This window comes from Dendrobates tinctorius, unplaced genomic scaffold (assembly GCF_039654945.1).
Source record: "Dendrobates tinctorius isolate UK_male_01 unplaced genomic scaffold, ASM3965494v1 ptg000120l, whole genome shotgun sequence".
NCBI classification, from domain to species: domain Eukaryota; kingdom Metazoa; phylum Chordata; class Amphibia; order Anura; family Dendrobatidae; genus Dendrobates; species Dendrobates tinctorius.
The window spans coordinates 28093834-28118932 of NW_027361788.1; the positions used below are offsets into that span (position 1 = coordinate 28093834).

Genomic DNA, 25099 nt, shown 5'->3' on the forward strand with positions numbered 1-25099 from the left:
TTTGCAACCAACGTATATGGATACGGATGGAAGCACACTAGATAGAATTTTTTAAAAATAAGCAGCTCAAAAAGAAAAATATGTATGAGGCAGCAGTGAGGCACGCTGGGCGGCCTACAACCAGACGTGGCTGCAGGACCCACTCCACAGCGTGAGCTGCACTCACACATCCCTTGCAGACAGCTGTGAACACTGCTGCTAGGGAAAAGCAAGCTACAGTGGTGGTTTATGTAGCCTGGGTAAAGCACAATATTGTTTTGAGAATCGCTATTTCTAACTGTCCCTCACAGTCTTCAACAGCAGCCTGTCCCTAACTGAATTCACAGCAGAGTGACCAGAAATGTCGGCGGCAGTGGCTTTTATAGTGCATCATGACATCATTTCAGCAGCCAATCACAGCCATGCCAATAGTTAACATGCCTACATGCCTAACAGGATGTGCCCACACTTCTGAGGATTCCCATTGTCTGAATCAAAGCGAGCGGGCTGATAGCATTATGGGAACTTCCGATTCCGGTATCCGATATGAAAAAAGTATCGGAAATCAGTATCGGAATTCCGATACAGCTAATATCGGCCGATACCCGATACTTGCGGTATCGGAAAGCTCAACACTAGTCACGAACTATTCATCTAACTACATTCCACCATTCACATCTTCCTATTACTTGGGTGCCCAGGGCCACAGACCGGGTCACCGCTGCTGTGACACATCCCACTGGTACTGGCCCGGTACCGAGTACCCCACGGCCCTGGGAGGGCAACCCACATCCACTTTGCTTGGACATTAAAACTGCGCAGAGAAAAAAAAAATCACATTAAACGTGCAGCTTTTACGTTATGTGTGAACATGGACTTAGAGACGCGTATTTGGCAAAAATGAAACGTAAAAAAAAAACTACAGTTCGTTTAGCGAAAAAGCATAACTTCATAAAGAGAATAAACGACAACTCTATCCATAGGTCCCAACTGTCCAGGAAACACGGACAGTCCTTGTGTGGGTATATATTATATGAGGAGCGATGGAATGAGCCTTTATTTTAGGGGCAGCCTTTTTATTTTGCAAACCAAAGGAGGGGCTATTTAAAAAAAAATCGCATTGTTTACAGAGAATTGTGCAGACAGATTTGACTATTGGGGCTGTGTCTCCATGGAAACAGTGCTGTTCTCCCGTCCTCGCCGCGCTCTACGATCGATGTTTTCGGCTTTCCATTGAGCGTCCTGTGGAGCCTGAGCCTGCGCTCGGCCATCTCCCTCGGTCACTGCAGATCAGGTGTCATGGCGGCGCGCAGCCTGGATTCACGTGGTGTGTTTTATGAAGCCGTCCAGGCGGTGCTAGGGAGCTGGCCGGTGCTACAGGTAACAGTTTCTCACTGCCGGACTTTTAACCCCGTAAAGCAGTCCTGTATAGGGCTAGGAAACAGCAGGTCGTGGCAGTGGGGGTGCGGTGTGCATGGTATATAAGGGAGGATCACCCTAATCACTGTGGTTCCAGGGCTCCTCATACACAGGATTAGACTGTGATCTGCCTATAGGCTGCTTTCACACATCCGTCTTTTTGAATCCGGCACGATGCGGTGAAAAGTGTGAAAACCGGATCCGGAATTGGATCCAGTTTTGGCACATAGAATGTAATGATCGCCACATCATGCCGGATGGACATGCGGCGCCTCCGTTTTTTGCAGGAAACGGCAAACCTACGCCGTCCGCAAAAAATGTTGGCTGCAACGTTTTTTTACAGCGCCGGACCGGCTTTTTTCAACAGCGCATGCCCAGGGACTGTGAGTTTTAACTCCACAAGTGCCCGGCGCAGCACAGCGCGAGAGCCTCTCTCTCCGGTCCCCGGTGCGGCTCCTTTAAATGTTTTCCAAGCCGGATCAGGCGCCGCATCTGCATCCGGTGTCACCGCTGCAGGCTTGGTCCGGCTCTCCGCCGCATGCCGCCGGAAAAAACAAAACGGATGTGTGAAAGTAGCCTATGACTGTAATGATTGTCTCTTATCACCTCTCCATTATGTTTTCTGTCTGTCAGGGTATGTTTCCACGGTCAGTATCCGGCAGCGCTTTGGACGCAGCACTTGTCCACTCCATCCAAAGTGCTGCTGGCTTTTGTACGCGCGATGATGCCACATGTTCATTGAACCGTGAGGAATCACCACATCCTATACATAGACTGTGTTATTTATCTTGCGAATATTGAGCGCCTCCGCAAGATAAATAGGCATGCTGTGGTCTATAAAGATGCGCCGCATGTGCATGCACGCATAGTGGAGATAGGATTTCATAAAATCCCATCCACTATGCTGTAACATCTGACCGCTGTGGATGTATGCACCGTCCAGCCCGTAGCATTTACTGACTGTGGAAACATACCCTAAGCGGCAAATCGGAGGGTCACAACTCTCACCAGCGTCCGTGACTTGTTGCTATAGGAGAACATATGTCCCGTAAAGCTTCATACATTGGTCGGCGTGATCTGTATACTGGTGCGGAGATCGGACTCATTGATCAGAACGGGGTGTATTCTGCAGGAAATGCTCGGATGCTAAATTCAAATGAATGAGACAATTGCGGAACTTTTAACTGTTTGCAACAATCATGCCGTGTTCGATTTCACACAAATGCAACGCTTTAAAGGGATGTTCCAGTGTAAGAAAACCCAAATGTAAAACAAACTGCGCACTGCTCAGTCTCCACTTCTGCTCCCAGTTTCTGTTATTGTCTGCAGTGCTGATGTTACCTCGACAGCACTGCAGCCAATCTTGGGCAGTGACCCTGCCCAAGTCAACGAAGCAAGCCACTCGGAACCATCCAGCTCAGTTATTGGAAGCAACAGCGGAGACTTAACACTGGATTTGGGAAGTGTGAGTAAAATGCAGTTTTTTTGGTTTTAGTTATAGTTTACCAAAAGGTCACAACTCCTTTTAAGCCACACAATCTGCATTGTAGGCATGTTGATTTCCATTACTTCATCCATATTCACAGGAAAGCATAGGATTGGCCCCATTGAGGTTAACCTTCATATGGATCCTCAGTTGTGCAAATGGCAAAAATGTAAAGAGCAGCCTTGGATTTCTACAAACAAAATGTCAGATTTTAGTTTGATATGTGAAAATGCCTTAGGTCCCAGTCACACACTTGATTTTTCCATTTGAGAATTATTCTGTTCAGAGTTGGATCAGAATATGAGCAGAGTTTTTCTCATATGTGCAGAAATAAAAAAAAAAAAATTTTTTCCACCTTCTCTATTCTGAAAGTCTGTGAAAATCGGAATGCACTCAGATGTAATTTGAGCGTGGTCTGATTTTTTTCATGGACCCATTGACTTGTTTAACCAATTTTGATCCGACCCTTGGATCAAAATCGAACATGTCTCCGCGATTTTCCGCAGACCTTTCAGTCAATGAAAAATCACTAACCTGTGAATGGCCAAATAGACTATTACAGGTACGAGGGTTATCTGTGAAATCCATGGATAGCACTCGTTTGTGACAATCGGACATCTGAACGAGACCTTATTTAGTGCTACGGGTGAGATCACATATGGCTGAAACGTCACATGGCACAGTTGCCACATGATTGTGCTTAGCAATCATGTGGCCGTTGGCCAGCTGTGGATAAAAGGGAGCTCTGGCCATAATTTCTGTTGTAGCATGTTGGTAGTTAAACAGTTCCTTGATTTTTCAGGGCAACAGTTATTTTGCTTGCAACCCTGTTCATTCATTACAACCGACCACACTGTTTGCTGGTTGCAAAAACTGTCTCCGTGCAAAATCAACTAACAATTAAATTGTCAAACTTGCTCTTTTCCAGCTTACCTTTAACATGGTTTTAGATATTGTATATCTGGCTGCAAATGCTGGCGTTTTTTTTGCTGAAATGTATAATGTGCATTGATGACTTTAGTTACAGGCATCAAAATTTGGTGGTTCTACTGCCATAGGAGAAAAAGGCAGCCCAGCCCCTCTGTGGGGCACATTCCCTAACATGGGCGGCATATATCTAAGCGATTGTTGCTTGGAGAAAATGTTGAATCTGCCACCAAACTCTGTTGCGACGTGCGGCCCCTTAAATTCCAACACATGGACAGTGAGCACATATAGGTTAACCCTCTGTGAGCGTCTTGTTGTTGCCCCTAATTTAAGCTGCACCTGTCTCATGACAAATGCACTTTACATGCTGTGATGGAGGACACTTAACAGGTGTAGCTACTTTCAACAGGATAGTTGACAAATGTTTGATCGTTGGGAAGGGTGGGGAGTGCGTGACAGCAATTGCCCCCACTGATCCCCAAAACTTGTTTCCAAAGTTTGGCTCTGTGAATGAAACAGTAGTGAGCATGTGCGACCATTCCTCCATTCGCTAGTCTGTAAGAATAGTGGTTGCACATGCTCAGTACTGCTCCATTCACACATGGGACTTTAAGAACCCCAATCTCTGCATTTGTGGGGGTCCCAGCAGTCCTCAGTGATTATGTGCTGTGGATACATGATAAGAATTGTTTAATGGAGAAATCCTTTAAGTCTCAGGGAAAGTTGACATTTATATGGCTGACATTGCTCAAACAAAAGCTGAAGACCCCGTTCTAACCTCTAGTTTTTGCAGCCTGGGCAGGCTTGAATTGTGACATATTTTTAGCCATGTGCCCGTTATGGTTCTTTATAGTGCTGTAAACCAGTACTCGAGGTTCTGCGTGAGTCATCACCATTATCTCTCACAAAGTTGCGGCCTATAATTTCACACTGTCTGCTGCTGACACATGGAAAACTGCTGAAACTGAGAAAAACCTTGTCCGTTCACGTGGCGTCCACCCTGAAGACACATGACTTTATGTGCAATGTGTTCATGCTTTGTATTGTCCGTTGGGGGCTCAAAGCAAGCCAGTGTCGTACGGAGAGGTAGTGTACTGTGTAGCAATTAATGTTCTTTATGTTAACAGATCGCAGTAGAAAATGGATTCGGAGGGCCTCATGTGCAGGAGAAGGCACAGTGGATGGTGGGGGCAGTGTACGAGTATTTTCACACTAACTGTAAGTCCATTCACATGTATATACATTGTACATATAGTTTATGTTGCTATTTATCTATTTTCTTAAAAGGATATTCCCTACATTTCTGACAGATGAGAATCTCACTAGTACAGGGTATGAGACCTAGTGCCAACTGTGGCGAAACTTAATTATAGTCTATGGAAACCGCCAAATGTGTGCAGTAATGTAAAATCAGAGATCGCTGCAATAATAAAGGGATTGTCCAGGAAACAAAGGCTCAGACTGCTCTAAAAATAGAAAAAAATGATATTCAACCATTCAGCTCTCGTGCCAACATTTACTTGCCCTTTGCCAACAAACTTCATAGAAAATTCTCCAATTTTACAAGTTGATCACAGGTTCAAGTCGCCTTATTGGAAATATTAAAGGGATCAAAAATATATATTGTTTGAAACACCCAGTTATCAAATGTAAATGTCAACATATAAAAAAGTGATATAGCTTACCTCAAAAAAAAAAAAACCCAAAGCCTTCTTGCAGGTCCATGGTTGTCTCATATCCATCTTCAGGTGCACACTGCTCCCCTGCCTTCCAGTTTCCTTCTTGTCAGAATGCAGTGTGCTCCTGAAGATGCACAATTTGGCTGTCGGCTTGGTTGCACTTCTGCTCTGAACTGTGCACTCTCCGATGCAAAAAGCGCAGTCAGTTTTGTCTCTGCAGCATTGGGGGATCGCAGGGGCACAGAAGCTATCTGGCCAGCTTCAGAGCAGCTCTTGTAGTAAAGAGATTGCAAGCGTTGCACTCAGGGCTGTGGAGTCGGTATGCCAAACCTCCGACTATGACTCCGACTCCTCAATTTCTCTGACTTCTGACCCCACAGCACTGGTCACTTCTGAGAATGTACATAAAGTGCAGCACAGGTTCATCTCAACTAAAATCCCAAATCTTTAGATCAGGAACAGAACAAACATTTATAGGACAGTTCATAACTTTCCCAAATACTTATGAAAACATTTACAGCACATCCTGCATTGTACTATTGTACCCGATTTTATTATATATTTTAGGAGTCGGTCCATTTTATACCGACTCCGAATCCACAAAAATGGATACAGGCTTTGTCTCCAAATCCACAGCCCTGGTTGCGCTCCTTTCTTAGGAAATCGGTCACTTATCCTGCAGAGGTGTCCGTTATTCTTGGCAAGGACCAATAAACTTTAGAGTTTTCTTCAGAATGAATAGGATTTTTTTTAATAGCAAGTAAATTGGAAGTTTGCTTCTTTGTTTTCCCATTTATCATACTGAGACAACCCCTTAAAATTTGGCTCAACAGAATAATCCCATTATTTCCTGAGATTATAATTTTGCTCTTGTATTTTTTGTAACTGGAACCTTTCCAGCGGCTCCACTATTCTGCCAGTTATAATCTTTCAATCTAAAATTATGTTCCAAAAATCCGGTGGTGCTCCCTTCCTTTTGGGCACCAGCAGTCAAACTGCAGGGGTATTTTCGGGCCCCTGGCCTTAATGACATCCCATCGGCATGCTACGATTGTGACGCATGGGTGGGGATAATGCCCATAAATATCTCGATCAAAATTTGACTTCTGCAATGGTTACACAGCAGCAATAGGAGCTAACTCTAATTGCTGCTGTTATAGGCAGATGGCAGCTGTACATGGAGCAACCCATGGACAGGGACGGCGCTGCTTCTAATAGAAAGCAGCCATGCTTTTGTAAACCTGGACAACTCCATTAAATTATGAGCAGGGCTGCAGCTGTGAATGTGACCATTCAGAGCAGCGCACCCCTTGCGCACTCAAAGTACTGCTGCTGAGTGTTTGCCGTGTTTTTTGCTGCATTTTTGGTGTCTTTTTACTCCATTTTGTCAGGGTACATTTCTCTTGAGCATGCTGATAAAGTTCATTGAATAAAAAAATAATCTGATTAAACTTCACCAGGCTTTGGCACCAAAAACGCAGCAAAACCTGATACCTGCGTTTTTTTGCAGCGTTTTTGCACAATCCATTGCTTTCAATGGGTGAAAAATGCTGCAAACACTCAGCTCTTGGACAAAACTGTCGGAAATAACAAGGTGCGTGCATGAGATTTCTAAAATATCAAAGACTTTGCTGGTACTGTAAAGTGCAGCGAAAAATTTGCATAATAAAGTGCATAGAAAAACGCTGCAAAAACGCAAAGTGTGAACATAGCCTTATAAAGTTCGAAAAATAAGTATTTGATAAACTTACGATTTTACAAGTTTCTCACATACAAAGAATGGAGAGGTCTGTAAATTTTATTGTAGGTACACTTCACCTGTGAGAGACAGAATCTAGCAATAAAAAACAGATAATCACACTGTATGATTTTTACATAACTAATTTGCGTTTTATTGTATGAAATAAGTATTTGATAGAATAGAAAAACAGAACTTAATATTTTTTTCAGAAACCTTTGTTTGTAATTACAGAGGTCTGATGTTTCCTGTAGTTCTTGACCAAGTTTGCACACACTGCAGCAGGGATGTTGGCCCACTCCTCCATACAGATCTTCTCCAGATATTTCAGGTTTTGGGGCTGTCACTGGGCAACATTGAGTTTCAGCTCCCTCCAAAGATTTTCTATTGGGTTCAGGTCTGGAGACTGGTTAAGCCACTCCAGGACCTTGAAATGCTTCTTATAGAGCCACTCATTAGTTGTACTGGCTGTGTGTTTCGTGTCATTGTTATGCTGGAAGAACTAGGCATGACCATCTTCAATGCTCTTACTGAGGGAAGGAGGTTGTTGGCCAAAATCTCGCAATACACGACACCATCCATCTTCCCTTCAATACAGTGCAGTTGCCCATCCCCTTTGCAGAAAATCCCCCCCCAAAGAATGTTTTCCTCCACCATGCTTCACGGATGGGATGGTGTTCTTGGTGTTGTACTCATCTTCTTCCAAACACGGCGAGTGGAATTTTTACCAAAACGTTCTATTTTGGTCTCTTCTGACCACATGACCTTCTCCCTTGCCTCTTCTGGATCATCCAGACGGCCATTGGTGAACTTCAAACGGCCTTGGACATGCACTGGTGTGAGCACGGCGACTTTGCATGCCCTGCAGGATTTTAAACCTTGATGACGTAGTGTGTTACTAATGGTAATGTTTGAGATTGTGGTCCCAGCTCTCTCCAGGTCATTGACCAGGTCTTCCTATGTAGTTCTGGGCTGATTCCTGACCTTTCTCAGAATTATCCTTACCCCACAAGGCGAGATCTTGCATGGAGCCCCAGACTGAGGAAGATTGACTTTCATCTTGTGATTCTTCCATTTTCTAGTAATTGTGAAAACAGGTGTTGCCTTCTCACCAAGCGGCTTACCCATTGTCCTGTAGCCCATCCCAGCCTTTGCAGGCCTACAATTTTGTCCCGATGTCCTTAGACAGCTCTTTGGTCTTGGCCATCGTGGAGAGGATGGAGTGTGTGGACAGGTGTCTTTTATACAGGTAGCGAGTTAAAACAGCTGCAATTAAAGGGGTTGTCCGGGCTTTTCACATAATCTCAGTGCATATCTGGGCTGCAAAATGTTGACAATAAGTAATTTACCTTCTGTGGCCAGTCTGCACGGTTTCCAAGATATGATCTCTTGCTTGTAAGAAAAACGTCCAGGGGGGTTGTGTTCTGGCATTGAAATGAGAACTGGTCGTTTCCTCCTCACTAGTTTCACTTTCCATAGAACACTGTTCAGTGTGTGTCTGGGGGAGGAGCAGCTGCTCTCTGCATTGAGGCTGCTAGAGGGGGAGGGTTTGTTACTGTGTGAGGAGGGCTTGTTCATGTGGTCGGGAAGGGCCTGTTGCTATGGAGGGTGGGGTTGTTGCTATAGAGGGCATGTTTGGAGTAGAGTAGGAGGAATCGACCAGTTCTCATTTCAATGCCAGAACACCCCCCCCCCCTGGATGTTTTTCTTACAAGCAAGAGATCATATCTTGGAAACAGTGCAGACTGGCCACAGAAGGTAAATTACTTATTGTCAGCATTCTGCAGCCCAGATATGCACTGAGATTCTGTTAAAAGCCCGGACAACCCCTTTAATCCAGGTAATGAGTGCAGAGTTGGAGGCTTCTTAAAGAAAGACTAACAGGTCTGCGAGAGCCAGAATTCTTCCTGGTTGGTAGGTGATGAAATACTTATTTCCCTAATCCCCCCTACGACAGCACACAGGAGGTTGCCTCCCCATCCTAATTAGGGACAGGAAACAAGAAGTTAAATAGCCCTCCCCTTCCTCTAATCCCCAGTGTTTTCCTGTCCCTATAGGGATGAAGAGGTTCTGTGTGCTCCGTGGATAGGGCCGGCGAGATCCTGGAGTTTTTTTTTACCTGTGAGCCGGGCAGCCGGGGTCGATCGTCCCGGACCTTCCTCCCCGGACCCTGCTCCTGCCGCTGGCGGGACCCGCACCATCCTCCGGCGCTCCGGCAATGCTGGATGGTGAGTCGGGCTGGGGGCCTCCCGCAGCTCCCCAGCCCAGGATCCGCTCCCCCTGCGCCGCATGCTCGTCTCTAACCGAGCGGCATGCACCGGAAATGACGATCACCGCCGGGCCCGAAGGCGCGACGTCACTTCCGCCCTGCTTTCCACAGTGGAACGCACCGCAATCTTGGCGGGAAATTTGAAATTGGAAAAAAAAAGAGAGAAAAACAGGTGGCGTCAGGAACTGAGGGGGAGCGATCTCATCCGATTGGATGTGGTAAGTAAACGCTGGATCTCGGTTCCTATTTAAGGACCCTGATGGAAGACTCCATAAGGTAGGCCTAACGTCTGCATGATGGATGCGTCTTCCCTGAAACCTGCTTCTGTAGAGCCCAGTGAGTACACTTAGAAAAGGGTATATACCTTTTTGGTTTAGGACCCATCCTTAGGGGGGGCCCCCCTCCTTTTTCTTTCAAGGAGACAAGGATCCTACATCAAAAACGGAAGAAAAACCTACAAGCCGCAAATGCGCCATCTGTAGGAAAAAAACTCCCCTCCGATTATAAAAAGACCTTGTGCCAGCAATGCACGGCAAAAATCGTCCGGGAGCAACAACTATCCCTGATAGAGGAAGTAAGAGGGATGGTACGACAGGAGAACCAGTCGTCCCTGGCTACCCTTTCTCAATCATTCGGGGGGGGGGGGCGCCCACAACCTCAAGGAAGAGGAAATATGCCCCTGAGGACATCTCAGATTCTGAACCCGAGTCATCGGTTTCAGCGGATTGGAGGGAAGAGGGTGAATTAACCTCAACCCAGACAGAAGATAACCATTTCTTATTTTCCTCAGACGATATGGAGGAACTACTCTCAGCGGTCAGGAACACAATGGGAGTAGAAGAAGATAGACCACCTCGCTCGGTGCAGGATGATCTATTTGGCGGCCTGAAGTCTAGGAAGAAAATGGTTTTCCCTGTCCATGATAATATCCAGAATCTAATCTTGGAAGAATGGGAATTCCCGGAAAAGAAGCTAAGTATCCCAGGCGAAATGAAGGATCGGTTTCCCCTGGATGAAGAGGCCTTGGACTGAGATTCCTAAAGTAGATATCCAGGTCGTCAGAGTAGCTAAAAAAAAAAAAAAGCTACGCTACCATTCGAGGACTCCTCGCAGCTCAAGGACCCGCTTGACCGAAAGATGGATAGTCTACCGGGGAAGTCCTGGAAAGCCTCAGAAACTTCCTTAAAAACAAATGTCGCATCTGCCTTTGTAACTAGAACCCTATACCTCTGGCTTCAGCAGCTAGAAGATCATATAAAAAGAGGAACTGCGAGGGAAGATCTCCTAACCTCTCTACCGCATCTTCAGAAGGCAGCGGCCTTTTTAGCGGACTCCTCGGCAGAATCGGTCCGTATTGCGGCAAGAACATCCGTACTTTTCAACACCACCCGAAGGGCCTTATGGCTGAAAATGTGGAGTGGAGATATCATATCAAAGTCAAAATTATGCTCTATTCCATTCAAGGGCGAATACGTATTTGGTCCAGTACTGGACGAACTATTAGAGAAGGTGACCGACAAGAAGAAAAATCTCCCCGAGCCGAAACGCCAAAGAAAAAGCCCTATCACCCATCCCAGGCTCAAACCCCTCAATACAGGAAAAACAGGGCGATGGAGCTACCCAAAAGGCGGCAGAGGCAGGAATATTTTTCACGACTCCCGCACAGACAGAGATAAGAAATGACACCAAGCAGGTAGGGGGCAGAATCGCAAACTACTTCCCGAGCTGGCAGAAGATAACCACGGATCAAAGAATCCTAGACTCGGTCAGATGGGGAGTAAAAATAGAATTATCCTCCAGCCCTCCTCAAAACCTGGAAGTTACACATCTTTCTTCAGCAAGACTTCAAAAAGTTCTGCATTCGGAACTCCAAAAGATGCTATCATCGGCTGTAATCTCACCAGCTCCAGAACCGGAGCAGAGTCAAGGCCACTACTCCCGGCTGTTCTTGGTAAAAAAGCCAAGTTGGAAATACCGGGTCATCATCAACCTAAAGAAGCTAAACCAACATGTCCGGTACCAACGCTTCAAGATGGAATCGATAAAGACCACGATACCATTGATCGGAGAAGACTTTGCCATGGCCACCATAAATCTCCAAGAAGCCTATTACCACTTACCCATCCATCTCATTGGCGATATCTAAGGTTCGCAGTCACTCTAGACGAAGAAGTCCACCACTTCCAGCTCAGAGTTCTGCCCTTCGGCATATCTTCGGCACCCCGAACATTTACAAAAATAATGGCAGAAGTGGTGGCATTCTTCAGAGGAAAGGACATATGTGTCGTCCTCCTGGTCATGGCTCCTTCCAACACCACTCTAAGACAACACCTGCAATCAGTCCTGCAGATCCTGGCATCCCTGGGCTGGATGGTAAATTGGGAAAAATCAGACCTGAATCCCTCAACCAGGAAGGTCTTTCAAGGGATCCTCCTAGATTCCCAGAACCAAATATCCTTTCTTCCGTCAATCAAACAGGTAGGCGTGAGATCAAAAGTTCGGACTCTAAAAAGTCAGAAAACAGTGACCATAAGGTTTGCCATGTCAACATTAGCGTCAATGACTTCTTGCATCCAAGCGGTCCCCTGGGCCCAGGCCCACTCAAGGATACTCCAGAGATATATCCTATCTCACTGGAACAAAGACCCGGAGACCCTCAATACGAGAATCTCCCTACGCCAGCACGTAAAACTGTCAACTGATAGCTCAATCAGGGAAACCTAGCAAAAGGGACAACCTGGATACAATATCCCATGATGTCAATCACAACAGACGCCAGCAAACGCGGTTGGGGAGCAATATCGCCTCAGGGAGTCTTCCAGGGACTCTGGCCCAAAGACATGGAAAAACAATCTTCCAATTACAGAGAATTTAGAGCGGTAGAAGAAGCCCTAAAGGCAGCAGAAACATCAGTCCAGGGAACCCATGCCCGGATTTACTCCGACAATATGACCACTCTGGCCCATCTACGTCATCAGGGCAGCACAAAATACGGAAGCCTGCAAAACGTGTCAGCACGAATATTCAGCTGGGCAGAATGCCATCTCCAGTCCCTATCAGCTCTCCACCTGAAAGGATCCGACAACATCGAGGCAGACTTCCTAAGCAGGACAGACTTAGATCCAGGAGGATGGAGCCTCAATATGAGAGTATTCCATGCCATAACCAAAAAATGGGGTCTCCCAGAGATAGACCTATTTGCGAACCGGGAGAACGCCAAAACAAAGCAGTACTTCTCCATAGGTCCAAACGAGAAACATTCAAGGGTGGATGCCTTCGCTCACTCGTGGAACTTCGGACTGGCATACTCCTTTCCACCAATTCCCCTAATACCAAGAACTCTGCAAAAGGTCAGGACAGACAGGGTTAAAACTATCCTGATCGCTCCTCTCTGGCCAAAAAATAGCTGGTTCGGAGCCCTAAAACTGATGAACTCAGAGGGTCCCCTGATCCTACCTTTGGACTGCGACCTTCTACATCAAAGTCCCATCCTTCACCCGGCTCCCCACAGATTAAGCTTTGCAGCCTGGCTTCTGAAACCATAATCCTGAAAGCCAGAGGCCTCTCAGATGCAGTGATATCCACCTTACAAAAGAGTAGGAAACCAGTCACATATGCCATATATTCCAAAATATGGAAGACTTTCTCAGCATGGTACGGATCCACTCCCATGGATCCCTTCCACCCAGACTTAACAAAGATCCTAGATTTCCTACAACACGGATTCCAAGGGTCTAAGACCAAGTACCTTGAGAGTCCAAGAGTCAGCCCTGAGTTGTTACTTCGACCAAAACCTAGCACAGCATTGAGATTTATGTCAGCAGCTTCCAGAATTCATCCAAATAAGTCCAGCGTGGTCCCAGCTTGGGACTTGAATATAGTACTAAAGGGTCTAACGAGCCTTCCATTTGAACCTATCGACCAGACCCAGATAGATAAACTATCCTGGCAAACAGCACTACTCGTAGCCCTTACAACAGCAAGGAGAGTGGGCGAAATTCAGGCTCTGTCCATCAGAGAGCCTTATCTAAGAATTCTGGACAATAGACTAATTTTCCAGCTATACCCTTCCTTTGTGCCAAAAGTGTTTCGGATTTCCACAGGTCCCAGGAAATAATACTGCCCTCCTTCTGTGACAACCCAAAGGATGAGAGGGAAGTGGGATTCCATTCTCTGGACTTCCAGCGAGCAGTCCTGGTCTATTTGGTAGAGACAAAACTCTGGATGAAAGATCAGAATCTTTTTGTTCAGTATGGCGGACCGAACAAAGGGAAAAAAGCATCCAAAAGCTCCCTGGCTAACTGGATCAAGAAAACAATCACGGCCGCTTATTAAAATCAGGATCTACCTCCTCCGGTATCCCTGAAAGCCCACTCCACTAGAGCTGTCTCCTGGGCAGAAAAGGCTAAAGGTACTGTCACACTAGCGATGTACCAGCGATCCCAACCAGCGATATGACGCGGTCAGGATCGCTGGTACATCGCTAAGTGGTCGCTAGTGAACTGCCACACAGGCAGATCTCACCAGCGACATCACAGGGGTCGGGGGTCGTTAGTTACCTGTCAGACGAGGCGTTCCTGACGTCCTCCCGCCCGGATCCACGCATCGCTCGTCGCCACAGCAGGAAGCTGACGGCGAGAAACAGTCCAGGCCGTTCTCGCGCGATCAGCGATAACCAGCGGAGGAGTCGGTCGGAGGTAAATATCACACATAGCGATATCGCTAGCAATATTGCTGCTACGTCACAAAAACCAGTGACGTTATAGCGATATTGCTAGCGATATCGCTTAGTGTGACAGGCCCTTAATGCATCCATCGAGCAGATCTACAAGGCTGCGACCTGGTCTTCAGTCCATACCTTCACTAGGCATTATAGATTAGATCTTATGTCAGTACGAGATCTAGCCTTTGGCAGGAAAGTCCTGCAAGCCGTGGTCCCTCCCTAAACCATTATTCTTTGGTATACCTCCTATGTGCTGTCATGGAAGGATTAGAGAAAATAGAACTACACTTACCGGTAGTTGGGTTTCTAAGACCCTCCACGACAGCATGGGTAATTTCCCCCCCTAACAAATTTTGTTCATGTGACTTAGAGTGAATGCTTGAAATATTATTTATTCATATATGTGGTCCTTGGAAAACACTGGGGATTAGAGGAAGGGGAGGGCTATTTAACCTTGTTTCCTGTCCCTAATTAGGATGGGGAGGCAACCTCCTGTGTGGAGGGTCTTAGAAACCCAACTACTGGTAAGTGTAGTTCTGTTTTTCATGCAATAAAATGCAAACTAATTTAAAAATCTAATCCTTCTAAACAGGGAGGAAATGGTTGAGGAGGTAAAAGTGGCTGGGACCCTAGGAGGTAGCGACCATGCTATTTTAGAATTTTGGATAACTAGAGGCGGAAGACCTGTGAAGACTCAGACGTCAAGGTTAGATTTCAGAAAGGCAGATTTTAAGGGATTCAGAAAGAGAATTGGAGGGATCCAATGGCTGGATATCCTTAAAGACAAAAATGTCCAGGAAGGATGGGAAATCTTGAAAAATGAAATTCTCAAAGCACAATTGTTAACAATTCCGAAAAGAGGGAAGAATAGGAAGCATTTAAGGAAACCAGGATGGATGAACACAGAACTTAAGCACATGCTAAAAAGGAAGAAAAAAATGTCTATAAAATGGAAAGAGGGAGGCATATCTAAAGAAGAATATAATGCTGTCTGCAGAACCTGCAGGGCACAAATCAGATTATCTAAAGCTGAAAATGAACTGAGGCTTGCAAGAGATGTCAAAAGCAATAATAAAGGATTTTGGGGATATGTCAAAAGTAAAAGAAAAGTCAAAGATGCTATCGGATTTTTACAGGATGAAAATGATGAAATGGTAAGACAGGATGTTGAGAAGGCTGAACTTTTAAATTCCTATTTTGCATCTGTTTTCTCTCAGAAAGGAAATGCAACATCAACTGTTATTCACTGTCCTATTAAGGGAATAGAAGAATCCAGGATATCTATAAACAGAAAGATAGTGAGGAAACACTTAGCTAACCTTAATGAATTCAAGTCTCCAGGTCCAGATGAATTACACCCCAGAGTACTGAAGGAGATAGCAGAAGAAATTTTTGAACCCCTCTCCATAATCTTTGAAAATTCTTGGAGAACAGGAGAAGTGCCAGAAGACTGGAGAAGAGCAAATGTTGTTCCTATCTTCAAAAAGGGGAAGAAGGTGGACCCAGGCAACTATAGGCCGGTGAGTCTGACTTCTATACCAGGAAAGATCTTTGAACAAATTATTAAACAACATGTATGTCAATACCTGGATAAGAATGAAGTGATTAAACAGAGTCAGCATGGGTTTGTAACTAATAAGTCATGTCAGACTAACTTAATTTCCTTCTATGACGGTATCACTGATTGGGTGGATCAAGGAAATGCTGTAGATATAGTATATCTTGACTTCAGCAAAGCATTTGACAAAGTCTCTCATACAATCCTTATTGAAAAAATGACTAAGCATGGAATGGACAAGGCAACTGTTAGGTGGATTCATAACTGGCTTAGTGATCGGACCCAAAGAGTGGTCGTAAATGGCTGCACATCCAGTTGGAAGAATGTCTCAAGTGGGGTACCACAGGGCTCTGTCCTGGGCCCTGTATTGTTCAACATCTTTATCAACGATTTAGATGAAGGAATTGAGGGTAAACTGATTAAATTTGCTGATGACACAAAGCTAGGAGGGATAGCTAATACTAGAGAAGAGAGAGAGAGGATTCAAAAAGATTTAAATAAACTGGAGAAGTGGGCAGCAACTAACAGAATGGTTTTTAACAGGGAGAAATGCAAAGTACTACATCTGGGCAATAAAAATGAAAAAAAAGCATATATAGAATGGGAGGAATAGGGCTAAGTGACAGCACATGTGAAAAAGACTTGGGTATACTAATAGATCACAGACTGAATATGAGTCAACAGTGTGATGCAGCAGCAAAAAAGGCAAATGCAATTCTAGGATGTATTAACAGAAGCATACAGTCTAGATCACGTGAAGTCATTATTTCCCTCTACTCCTCTTTGGTCAGACCTCATCTGGAATATTGTGTCCAGTTTTGGGCACCACATTTTAAAAAAGACATCAACCAACTGGAGCAAGTTCAGAAAAGAGCGACCAGAATGGTGACCGGTCTGCAAACCCTGTCTTATGAGGAAAGGTTGCAGGATTTGGGAATGTTTAGTTTGCAAAAGAGAAGACTGAGAGGAGACTTAATAGCTGTCTACAAATATCTAAAGGGCTGTCACATTGTAGAAGGATCAACTTTATTCTCATTTGCACAAGGAAAGACTAGAAGCAATGGGATGAAACTGAATGGGAGGAGACACAGATTAGATATTAGAAAAAACTTTTTGACAGTTAGAGTGATCAATGAGTGGAACAGGCTGCCACGAGAAGTGGTGAGTTCTCCTTCAATGGAAGTCTTCAAACAGAGGCTGGACAGACATCTGTCTGGGATGATTTAGCGAATCCTGCTTTGAGCAGGGGGTTGGCCCAGGAGGTCCCTTCCAACTCTACGATTCTATGATTCTATGAAATCATACAATGTGATTTTCTGGTTTTTTTTTTTTTACTTCTGTATCTCAAAGTTGAAGTGTACCTACGATAAAAATTACAGACCTCTCCATTCTTTGTGGGTGGGAAAACCATCAGTGTATCAAATACTTATTTTCCCCACTATACCTTTTTTACATAGTGGATCATGCCACATTTGTAAAAATGAAAAGCATATGGCGCTCCGTTATAGAAGGCCTGTTGCTAAACAGAACTGTGTGTATGTACTCTAAAGACATATTAGCAGCAGCAGCTTGCTGACTGTTTCCAGCTTACTATAAAAAGGATATATATATATATACAACATTTATGACAGAGTACCTCCTATGTAACGCTATTGTCTTTCTGCAGCGGACTTGGAGCAGTTCGAGGTGGAGGACACCCTGCAAAGCATATTGAATGATGAGTTTGACACCATGGTGGAGGATGGCAGTTTACCTATGGTATGGATATTTGGGGGTCAGGGTGTTCACCAGCTCCCAGGAACAGGGATCGCAGTTTCTTATTTCTGGTGCATATTAGTTTTTAGGCTTCCTTAAAGGAACACTCCAGTCAAAGCGTATACACTGTGGCCCAAGACAAGAGCACAAGGACCATCGCTGCTCACCTTCCAGTTTTTTGCTTTTTTACGCAATTGGATATAACATTAAGAAGATGTTTTTATGACACGCATGGTGTTAGAAGAGGTTTATAGAGCTGAATTCTGCTGACTGTTTCCATATAACCCCTCCCCGCACCACAATATATATGGAGTGGGTCCAGGAGCTGATCCTGCTTTATACCAGGCGGGTGACGGTTGGGTTATACAGCCGGCACCTAACTGTAATTGCAGCGGCCTCTGTCAATCACTGACAACAGCATTTAAATGGTTACTGAGTGGCTGTGCCCCCAGACTTCTTGGTGGCGATGTGTTACCCTGGCAGCCTGGGGCCTTCTGAAGACCCCCGTCTCTGCCATCCATCTTGGTCCACCTATAAAAACCAGTCGAAGACTGTGCTTTAGCGAGGATCATTATTTTTATTAAGTAGAGCTAAAAAAAAAAGGGTCAAATGGAGTAAATAAAAAAACAACTTTTATTCATCTGAAAATAAACTTCATGGATTTTCCCCCCCATTTATTAGTATGTTCTATGGTAAAGTGAATGGCGTCATTCAAAACTATAAGTTGTCCCCACAAAAAAAATCATATGACATCGGGAAAAAAAAAAGAAATGTCTCTTGGAAGAAGGGCAAGCAAAAAAAAAACCCAAAAGCTCAGAAATTGAAAATTGGAGAGGTACTCAAGGGGTTAATAATTTTAAAACTGTTTGCAGTCAGTGAATGGCAATGCTCTTGTTATATCCCAGAGGCAAAGAGACCACCCCAGATTATACCAGTGCTTGTTACAAGAGAAAACTAATGCAAAGTCTCTTGTTCCATTCATTGACAGCAAGCGTGATCTGTGAGGAATCACAGCAGGAAGTTCAAGGTTTGTGTACCTCTCCATTACACAATAATTAACTTACCTTTCCCAGAATCCTCTCCGGTACAGAAGGGGTTACCTAAGGCTCCCGTCAGACTGGTCCGGGAAGGTTCGCCGTGGGCGTCACTATGTTTCTATATTCGGCTGACATCTGGGGCCTCTCCCTACAGGAGTCGGCACCTATTGTTACTGACCATATGTTCTCTTGGCCGGGAATTTGAGGTCACGTTTATACTGATTTGTTTTTCCAAATTAGTCATTTGCCCCTGAATGCAAAGATAATCAACGTTCTAAATAGCCTGGAAAAGTGTTTCATAGTTCAGGCCACTAGATGGCGCCCTTCTATTTAGCTCGTCCAATGCCTATAGTCGTGTGATCAGTCTCCAACAGTGGAGACTCTCGGACAGATTACAGGAAGTAGGTGCGAGTCCTTGTCTCTACAGGAAGTGAGTGCAGGTCTTTGTGTCTACAGAAAGTGGGTGCGGGTCTGTCTCTACAGGAAGTAGCGGCAGTTCTTTGTCTCTACAGGAACTTGGTGTGAGTCTTTGCTTCTGTACAGGAAGCGAGGGCGGGTCTTTGTCACTACAGGAAGTAGGGTCGGGTCTTTGTCTCTACAGGAAGTAGGGGCGGGTCTTTGTCTCTACAGGAAGTAGGGGCGGGTCTTTGTCTACTGGAAGTGAGTGCAGGTCTTTGTGTCTACAGAAAGTGGGTGCGGGTCTGTCTCTACAGGAAGTAGCGGCAGATCTTTGTCTCTACAGGAACTTGGTGTGAGTCTTTGTCTCTGTACAGGAAGTAGGTGCGGGTCTTTGTCACTACAGGAAGTAGGGGCGGGTCTTTATCTCTACAGGAAGTGATTGCAGGTCTTTGTGTCTACAGAAAGTGGGTGCGGATCTGTCTCTACAGGAAGTAGGGGAAGATCTTTGTCTCTACAGGAACTTGGTGTGAGTCTTTGTCGCTGTACAGGAAGTGGGGGCGGGTCTTTGTGTCTACAGGAAGTAGGGGCGGGCCTTTTTCCTTTATCTCTACAGGTAGTGGGGCAGGTCTTTGTAGCTACAGGAAGTAGGGGCATGTCTTTGTCTCTGTACACAAAGTGTGGGCTGGTCCATGTGTCTACAGGAAGTGGGGGCGTGTCTTTGTCTCTACAGGAAGTAGGGGCGGGTCTTTGTCTCTGTACAGAAAGTGGGGGCTAGTCTCTGTCCCTACAGAAAGTGGGGACAGGTCTTGGTCCCTACAGGAAGTGGTGGTGAGTCTTTGTGCAAGAAGTAGGGGCGAGTCTTTCTTTGTACAGGATACAGGAAGTGGTGGCTGGTCTTTGTCTCTTTACAGAAAGTAGGGGAGGTCTTTATACAGGGAAAAACGGAATGCCTCACCGTGTCAATGTGCCTGGTAGCCTTGAATTTGCCAGCAGCGATCCAAAAAATTCCATCTGATCGTTTGATCACAATGAAAGGAAGAAAAAAGTTGTCAGATCACACAGCTGAATAATGAAAAACAATTCTTCTTTATTTCACAACATCATAAAAACGTAGAAATATCCACAAATAGATAAAAACAGTCACATTCTTACGCGGAGGGAGGTCTTTGTCTCTACGGGATGTGGAGGTGGGTCTTTGTCTCTGTACAGGAAGTGGGCGGGTCTTGCTGTCTCAGTACAGGAAGTGGGTGGGGCTGGTGTTTGTCTCTGTACGAAAAGTGGGTCTTTTGCTTTACTGGAAGTGTAGGTCTGGTCTTTGTCTCTGTACAGGAAGTGGGGGTGGGTGTTTTGCTGTACATGAAGTGGGGGCAGGTCTTAGTCTCTGTACATGAAGTGGGTCTGGGTCTTTGTCTCTGTCCAGGAAGTGAGGGCAGGTCTTTGTGTCTACTGGAAGTAAGGGTGGGTCTTTGTCTCTACAGGAAGTAGGGGCTGGTCTTCGTCTCTACAGAAAGTAGGGACAGGTCTTTGTCTATACAGAAAGTAGGGGTGGTCTTTGTCTTTATGGGAAGTGGGGGCGAGTCTTTTTCTCTGTACAGGAAGTGAAGGCGAATTTTTGTCTGGGAAGTGGTGGTGGGTCTTTTTTTGCTGTTAAGGAAGTGGGAGTGGGTCTTTTGCTATACAGGAAGTGGGGGTAGGTCTTAGTCTCTGTTCAGGAAATGGGGGCAGATCTTTGTCTCTGTACATGAAGTGGGGGCGGGTTTTAGTGTCTACATGAAGTGTGGGGGGGTCGTAGTCTCTGTTCAGGAAGTGAGGGCCGATCGTAGTTTCTGTTCAGGAGTCTGGTCTTTGTCTCTGTACTGGAAGTGGGGGTGGGTGTTTTGCTGTACATGAAGTGGGAGCTGGTCTTAGTCTCTGTACTGGAAGTGGGGGTGGGTGTTTTGCTGTACATGAAGTGGGAGCTGGTCTTAGTCTCTGTGCATGAAGTGGGGGCGGGTTTTAACCTCTGTACATGAAGTAGGGGCGGTTTTTAGTCTCTACATGATGTGGGGGCGGGTTGTAGTCTCTGAATAGGAAGTAGGGGCAGGTCTTAGTCTGTACAGGAAGTGGGGCGGGTATTAGTGTCTGTGCAGGAAGTGGGGGCGGGTCTTTGTCTGTACAGGAAGTGCAGGTAGTGGAGGGCGGGTCTTTGTCTGCAGGAATTGGTAGGCTGGTATTTGTCTTAGAATTAGAAGTGGGGCCTTGTCGGTAGCCTCCTGCTCTCTATCACACTCCATACAGAGGCAGCTTCCAGGTGAGGGCAGGCTAGCCTTTGGACACTGGCAGGAGCAATACATACTAGAAAGTAAGGGAAAGGTAGTTCCTGCACATATGGTGTTGACAGAATGCTGATAGAGGGAGTTCCCAGTGAATTTGATGAATTACAGGAGCAAGTTACTGAACATTAGAATCGTGATCATTTTTGGACACATTGTAATGGTCTAGGCACCAAAAGTATTTACAGTTTTGCCTGATGAGGTATTCCTTTAAATAGCTTCCACTAATCCAATACTTCTTTTGCTTCATCATATACTGTGGATTCCAGACTATCGAATACTGCCAGATTAAGAGACTTTGTCATTGTATATTGCTTGTGTTCTGAGGCCTTTCTCATTTCCCAGATTGCCCAGCAGCTCTGCATGTTCTACTCTGAGTGCAGACATGGAGACACCGTTGGCGTGCAAGAGAAAATCGCTCAACTGTCTCAGAAGAAGTATAATGTGAAGGCCAATGTGCAAGAAGTGAGAGCAGCGGAGGATGGGGAGGAGAGCGGCAGTGATGAGGAGGTATGAAGCCCAGAGATCTGCCCGAGTTTGTGGCTAAAGCAAATATATTGTGCACTTTTACTGACAGCAAGAAGAGATCTTCGTTTGAAAAGAAACAAAACAAAAACTAAAATAGAAAGTGGGAGGTTTTTGTTTTTTTTCATATATACACATTCATTCATACATCCATACATACATGTCATTGTACAGGAGGAGGAGGGGGGCTGCAACATCTGTTGTGAATGGTGGGCCTTTATTATCTACTGTATGTAGAGGTGTTATCAGTCATTATACAGAAGGAGGAGGAGGTGAGCTGTGACATCACCTATTGTGAATGGTGCATCCTGTGTTATCTGCTGTATATAGAGGTGTTATCAGTCATTGTGCAGGAGGAGGAGGTGAGCTGTGACGTCTCCATTGTAAATGATGGATCCTGTGTTATCTGCTGTATAAAGAGGTGTTACCTTTCATTGTAATCCTTTGTGTGATGATAACGAGACTGCTGAAAATTCTTGTGTAAAATACAGGAAGTAGGAGACTAGCATAAGCTAAGTGGCCAGTCTAAAAATTATTTTATTTTTTTTTTAAATTTAGATTTCATTGTAAAAAAAAAAAAAAAAAAAAGTCAAACTTTTCTTTACTTACCCTCCCCAGGTCCAGCACTGTGTCTCCACCATTGCCCTGGTCTCCATTGTGTGGCTGCAACCGTGACATCACGTCAATATCGCTGCAGCCAATCAATGAACCTCGTGGATCGTTCGATCTACATGAGCAGAGCTGTTGCGCTCAGCGAATGGCTACAGAGATGACATTGTAATGTTGGTGCAGTGGCGGACACCCAGGGCCAGACTCTGGGAGGGTGAGTAAAGCACAGTTTTTTTGGTTTCTTTTTATACTTAGCTGTGCACATAGGGAAATGTTTTCTAAAAGGGGTCAGCCCCTGTAAGGGTGGGCCAGCCCCTGTAAGGATTGGGCAGCAATGTTTTTTTCATGGTAATCTCCTTGAAAGTGTTTGTCTAATTTTGTTTTAGACGCAATAATCTAATCGCTGAATGTCGCTCTGGGAGAACCCAGTAACAAGTTGTCTGTTCCCCTGCAGCACCTCCACAGGGGAAGTGAAACATTAAACCTTTTCTATTGAAATCAGTGGGCTGACCATGCAATGTATGGATTTGTTTGGTCCTCCAGAGAGACGTTTTTCCAAGCTGCTGAAAAATAGGAGTACCAAAGGGAGGACCCACTCTATTAACTCTTTAATTCCCTAATTACGGCCGTGCATGTTGTAAACCCCACCGCCCTGTTTTTTTTTTTTTTATACACCCGCTGTGACTAATCCTTTGCCTTAGTAGCATCATCATTAAAGTGTCAGAGACTGTCACAATCTGATGGGCTGGTGTTATATGCTTCTCAAGCAACGGATGCCTTTGTCTCCAGGCAATATGAGGCTCGTGCGACTAATGGCAACAGGCCGTGATTAATCATATACTCTGTTACAGGCGATGGACTGCGAGATGAGTGTAGCTACCACTCCCACAGCAACTACTTCTACTGCATCCGGTGGGCAACCCGAGGAAGGGGAACCAGAGGCTGATGGCTGGACAGTGGTGCACAGGAAAAAGAAGTGATCTGGACTGTTTAACCAGCGCTTCCACAATTGCACCACTAGGTGGCACCATATTACCACGCACAATGGACCTAATCTGTGCTCTATGTGCATGGAAAGACTCGGGGTCGGAGGAACCATCAGGACACAGTAGACCCCATCATGAATCGCCTGCGGGGACAGACTGGTTCAATCATTCTCAAATACACCCATAACAGTTCTATATAGTCTGGTGTGATCACCAAAATGGAATGTTATATGGCTATGGCAGCCGTACACCACATCTGGCACCAGGGGCGCATGTATGACCAGGTTCCCGTTTTTTACCAGTCTACATAATTTATCAGGAAACTGTTTAACACATTTTGTGTGAACATTCATTGTTTTATTTTTTTCAATCGCTAATGCATTACAGGGCGTTAAAAGCATTTTCCTTTATTAGTTCTGTTTGTTTTATGCTTCCTCCTAGCGCCACACTTGCCAGTGGGCCGAGTCAGGTATTGCAGCTGAACTTCTGTCACTTTCTTATCCCCTTCCCATCTTTCACCATGTGTTTACAGTGAAGAGTGTGTCTATGGAGCAGGCTCAGGAGTGGAGTCCGTACCTTACACTGCTGGTACCAGCTGCGTTATACAGCCCACACCAGCCTCTAACATAATAATGAATCACACCCACCCTATACTTCTACAATACAGAAAAAAAGAACATATTTGGTATCACCACATCTGAAACAGTCAGATCCATGAAAATGTCAAATTAAATAACAAAAAAAAATTGCTATTTTTCGCACAACACATTTCCCCTGAAATAAGCAATATAACGCAATAAAAACTTTGTACCCTAAAATTATACCAATAAAAACTACAGCTCGGCACAAAAAAACCAAGCCGTTGCCCAGCTACATCGTTGTAATGTCAGTAAGGGGTTAAAAAAGTTATGGCGCGAAAAACATTACCACCAATCTTGTGGATAGTATATAGGTCTCTGTGATTACTGGGACCTTCGCAATCACTAAAATGGGGGGGGGTCCTTAAGCTTTCTGCTCCATTGGATTGGAGGGTGCACCATTGGACTGACAGGGATGACAGTCCTATAGGTATTGAATGCAACGGTGGTCCTAATTCTAGACCCACCTCTTTATATAGACTCCTCTATTTAAACTTCTCCACAACAGTATCACGGACCTGCCTGCTGTGTTCCTTGGTCTTCATGATGCTCTCTGTGCTTCATACAGAACCCTGAGACTATCACAGAGCAGGTGCATTTATACGGAGGCTTGATTACACACAGGTGGATTATATTTATCATCATTAGTCATTTAGGACAACACTGGATCATTCAGAGATCCACAATGAACTTCTGGAGTGAGTTTGCTGCACTGAAAGTAAAGGGGCCGAATAACATTGCACGCCCTACTTTTCAGTTTTTTAATTTCCAAAAAAATGTAAAATAACCAATAAATTTTGATCAACTTCACAATTGTGTCCCACTTGTTGTTGATTCTTCACCAAAAATTTACTTTTGGCATCTTTATGCCTGAAGCATGATATGTAGGAAAAGGTTGAAAATTTCCAGGGGGCCGAATACTTTCGCAAGGCACTGTATATGGCTCGAAAGGTAATAGGGAGGAACTGGATAAAGGAGGATCCACCCTCAAGGGGAGAATACCTTGCCTTTGTGAAGCATGCCATTAGGTTGGAGAAGGGGTTCTACAAGAAAAGGGAAA

The 25099-nt window shown here is 45.0% G+C and overlaps 1 protein-coding gene across 1 annotated transcript; it reads left to right on the top strand.

Moving 5' to 3' along the window:
• Nucleotides 1–1140: 1140 nt before the first annotated feature.
• On the top strand, nucleotides 1141–24852 carry TSR2 (TSR2 ribosome maturation factor). Its single transcript, XM_073540970.1, has 5 exons — nucleotides 1141–1359; nucleotides 4939–5029; nucleotides 17445–17536; nucleotides 21627–21791; nucleotides 23267–24852. Exons 1-5 carry the CDS (start codon nucleotides 1279–1281, stop codon nucleotides 23393–23395), a joined length of 558 nt encoding a protein of 185 aa, XP_073397071.1. The 5' UTR covers nucleotides 1141–1278; the 3' UTR covers nucleotides 23396–24852.
• The last annotated feature ends 247 nt before the right edge of the window (nucleotides 24853–25099 follow it).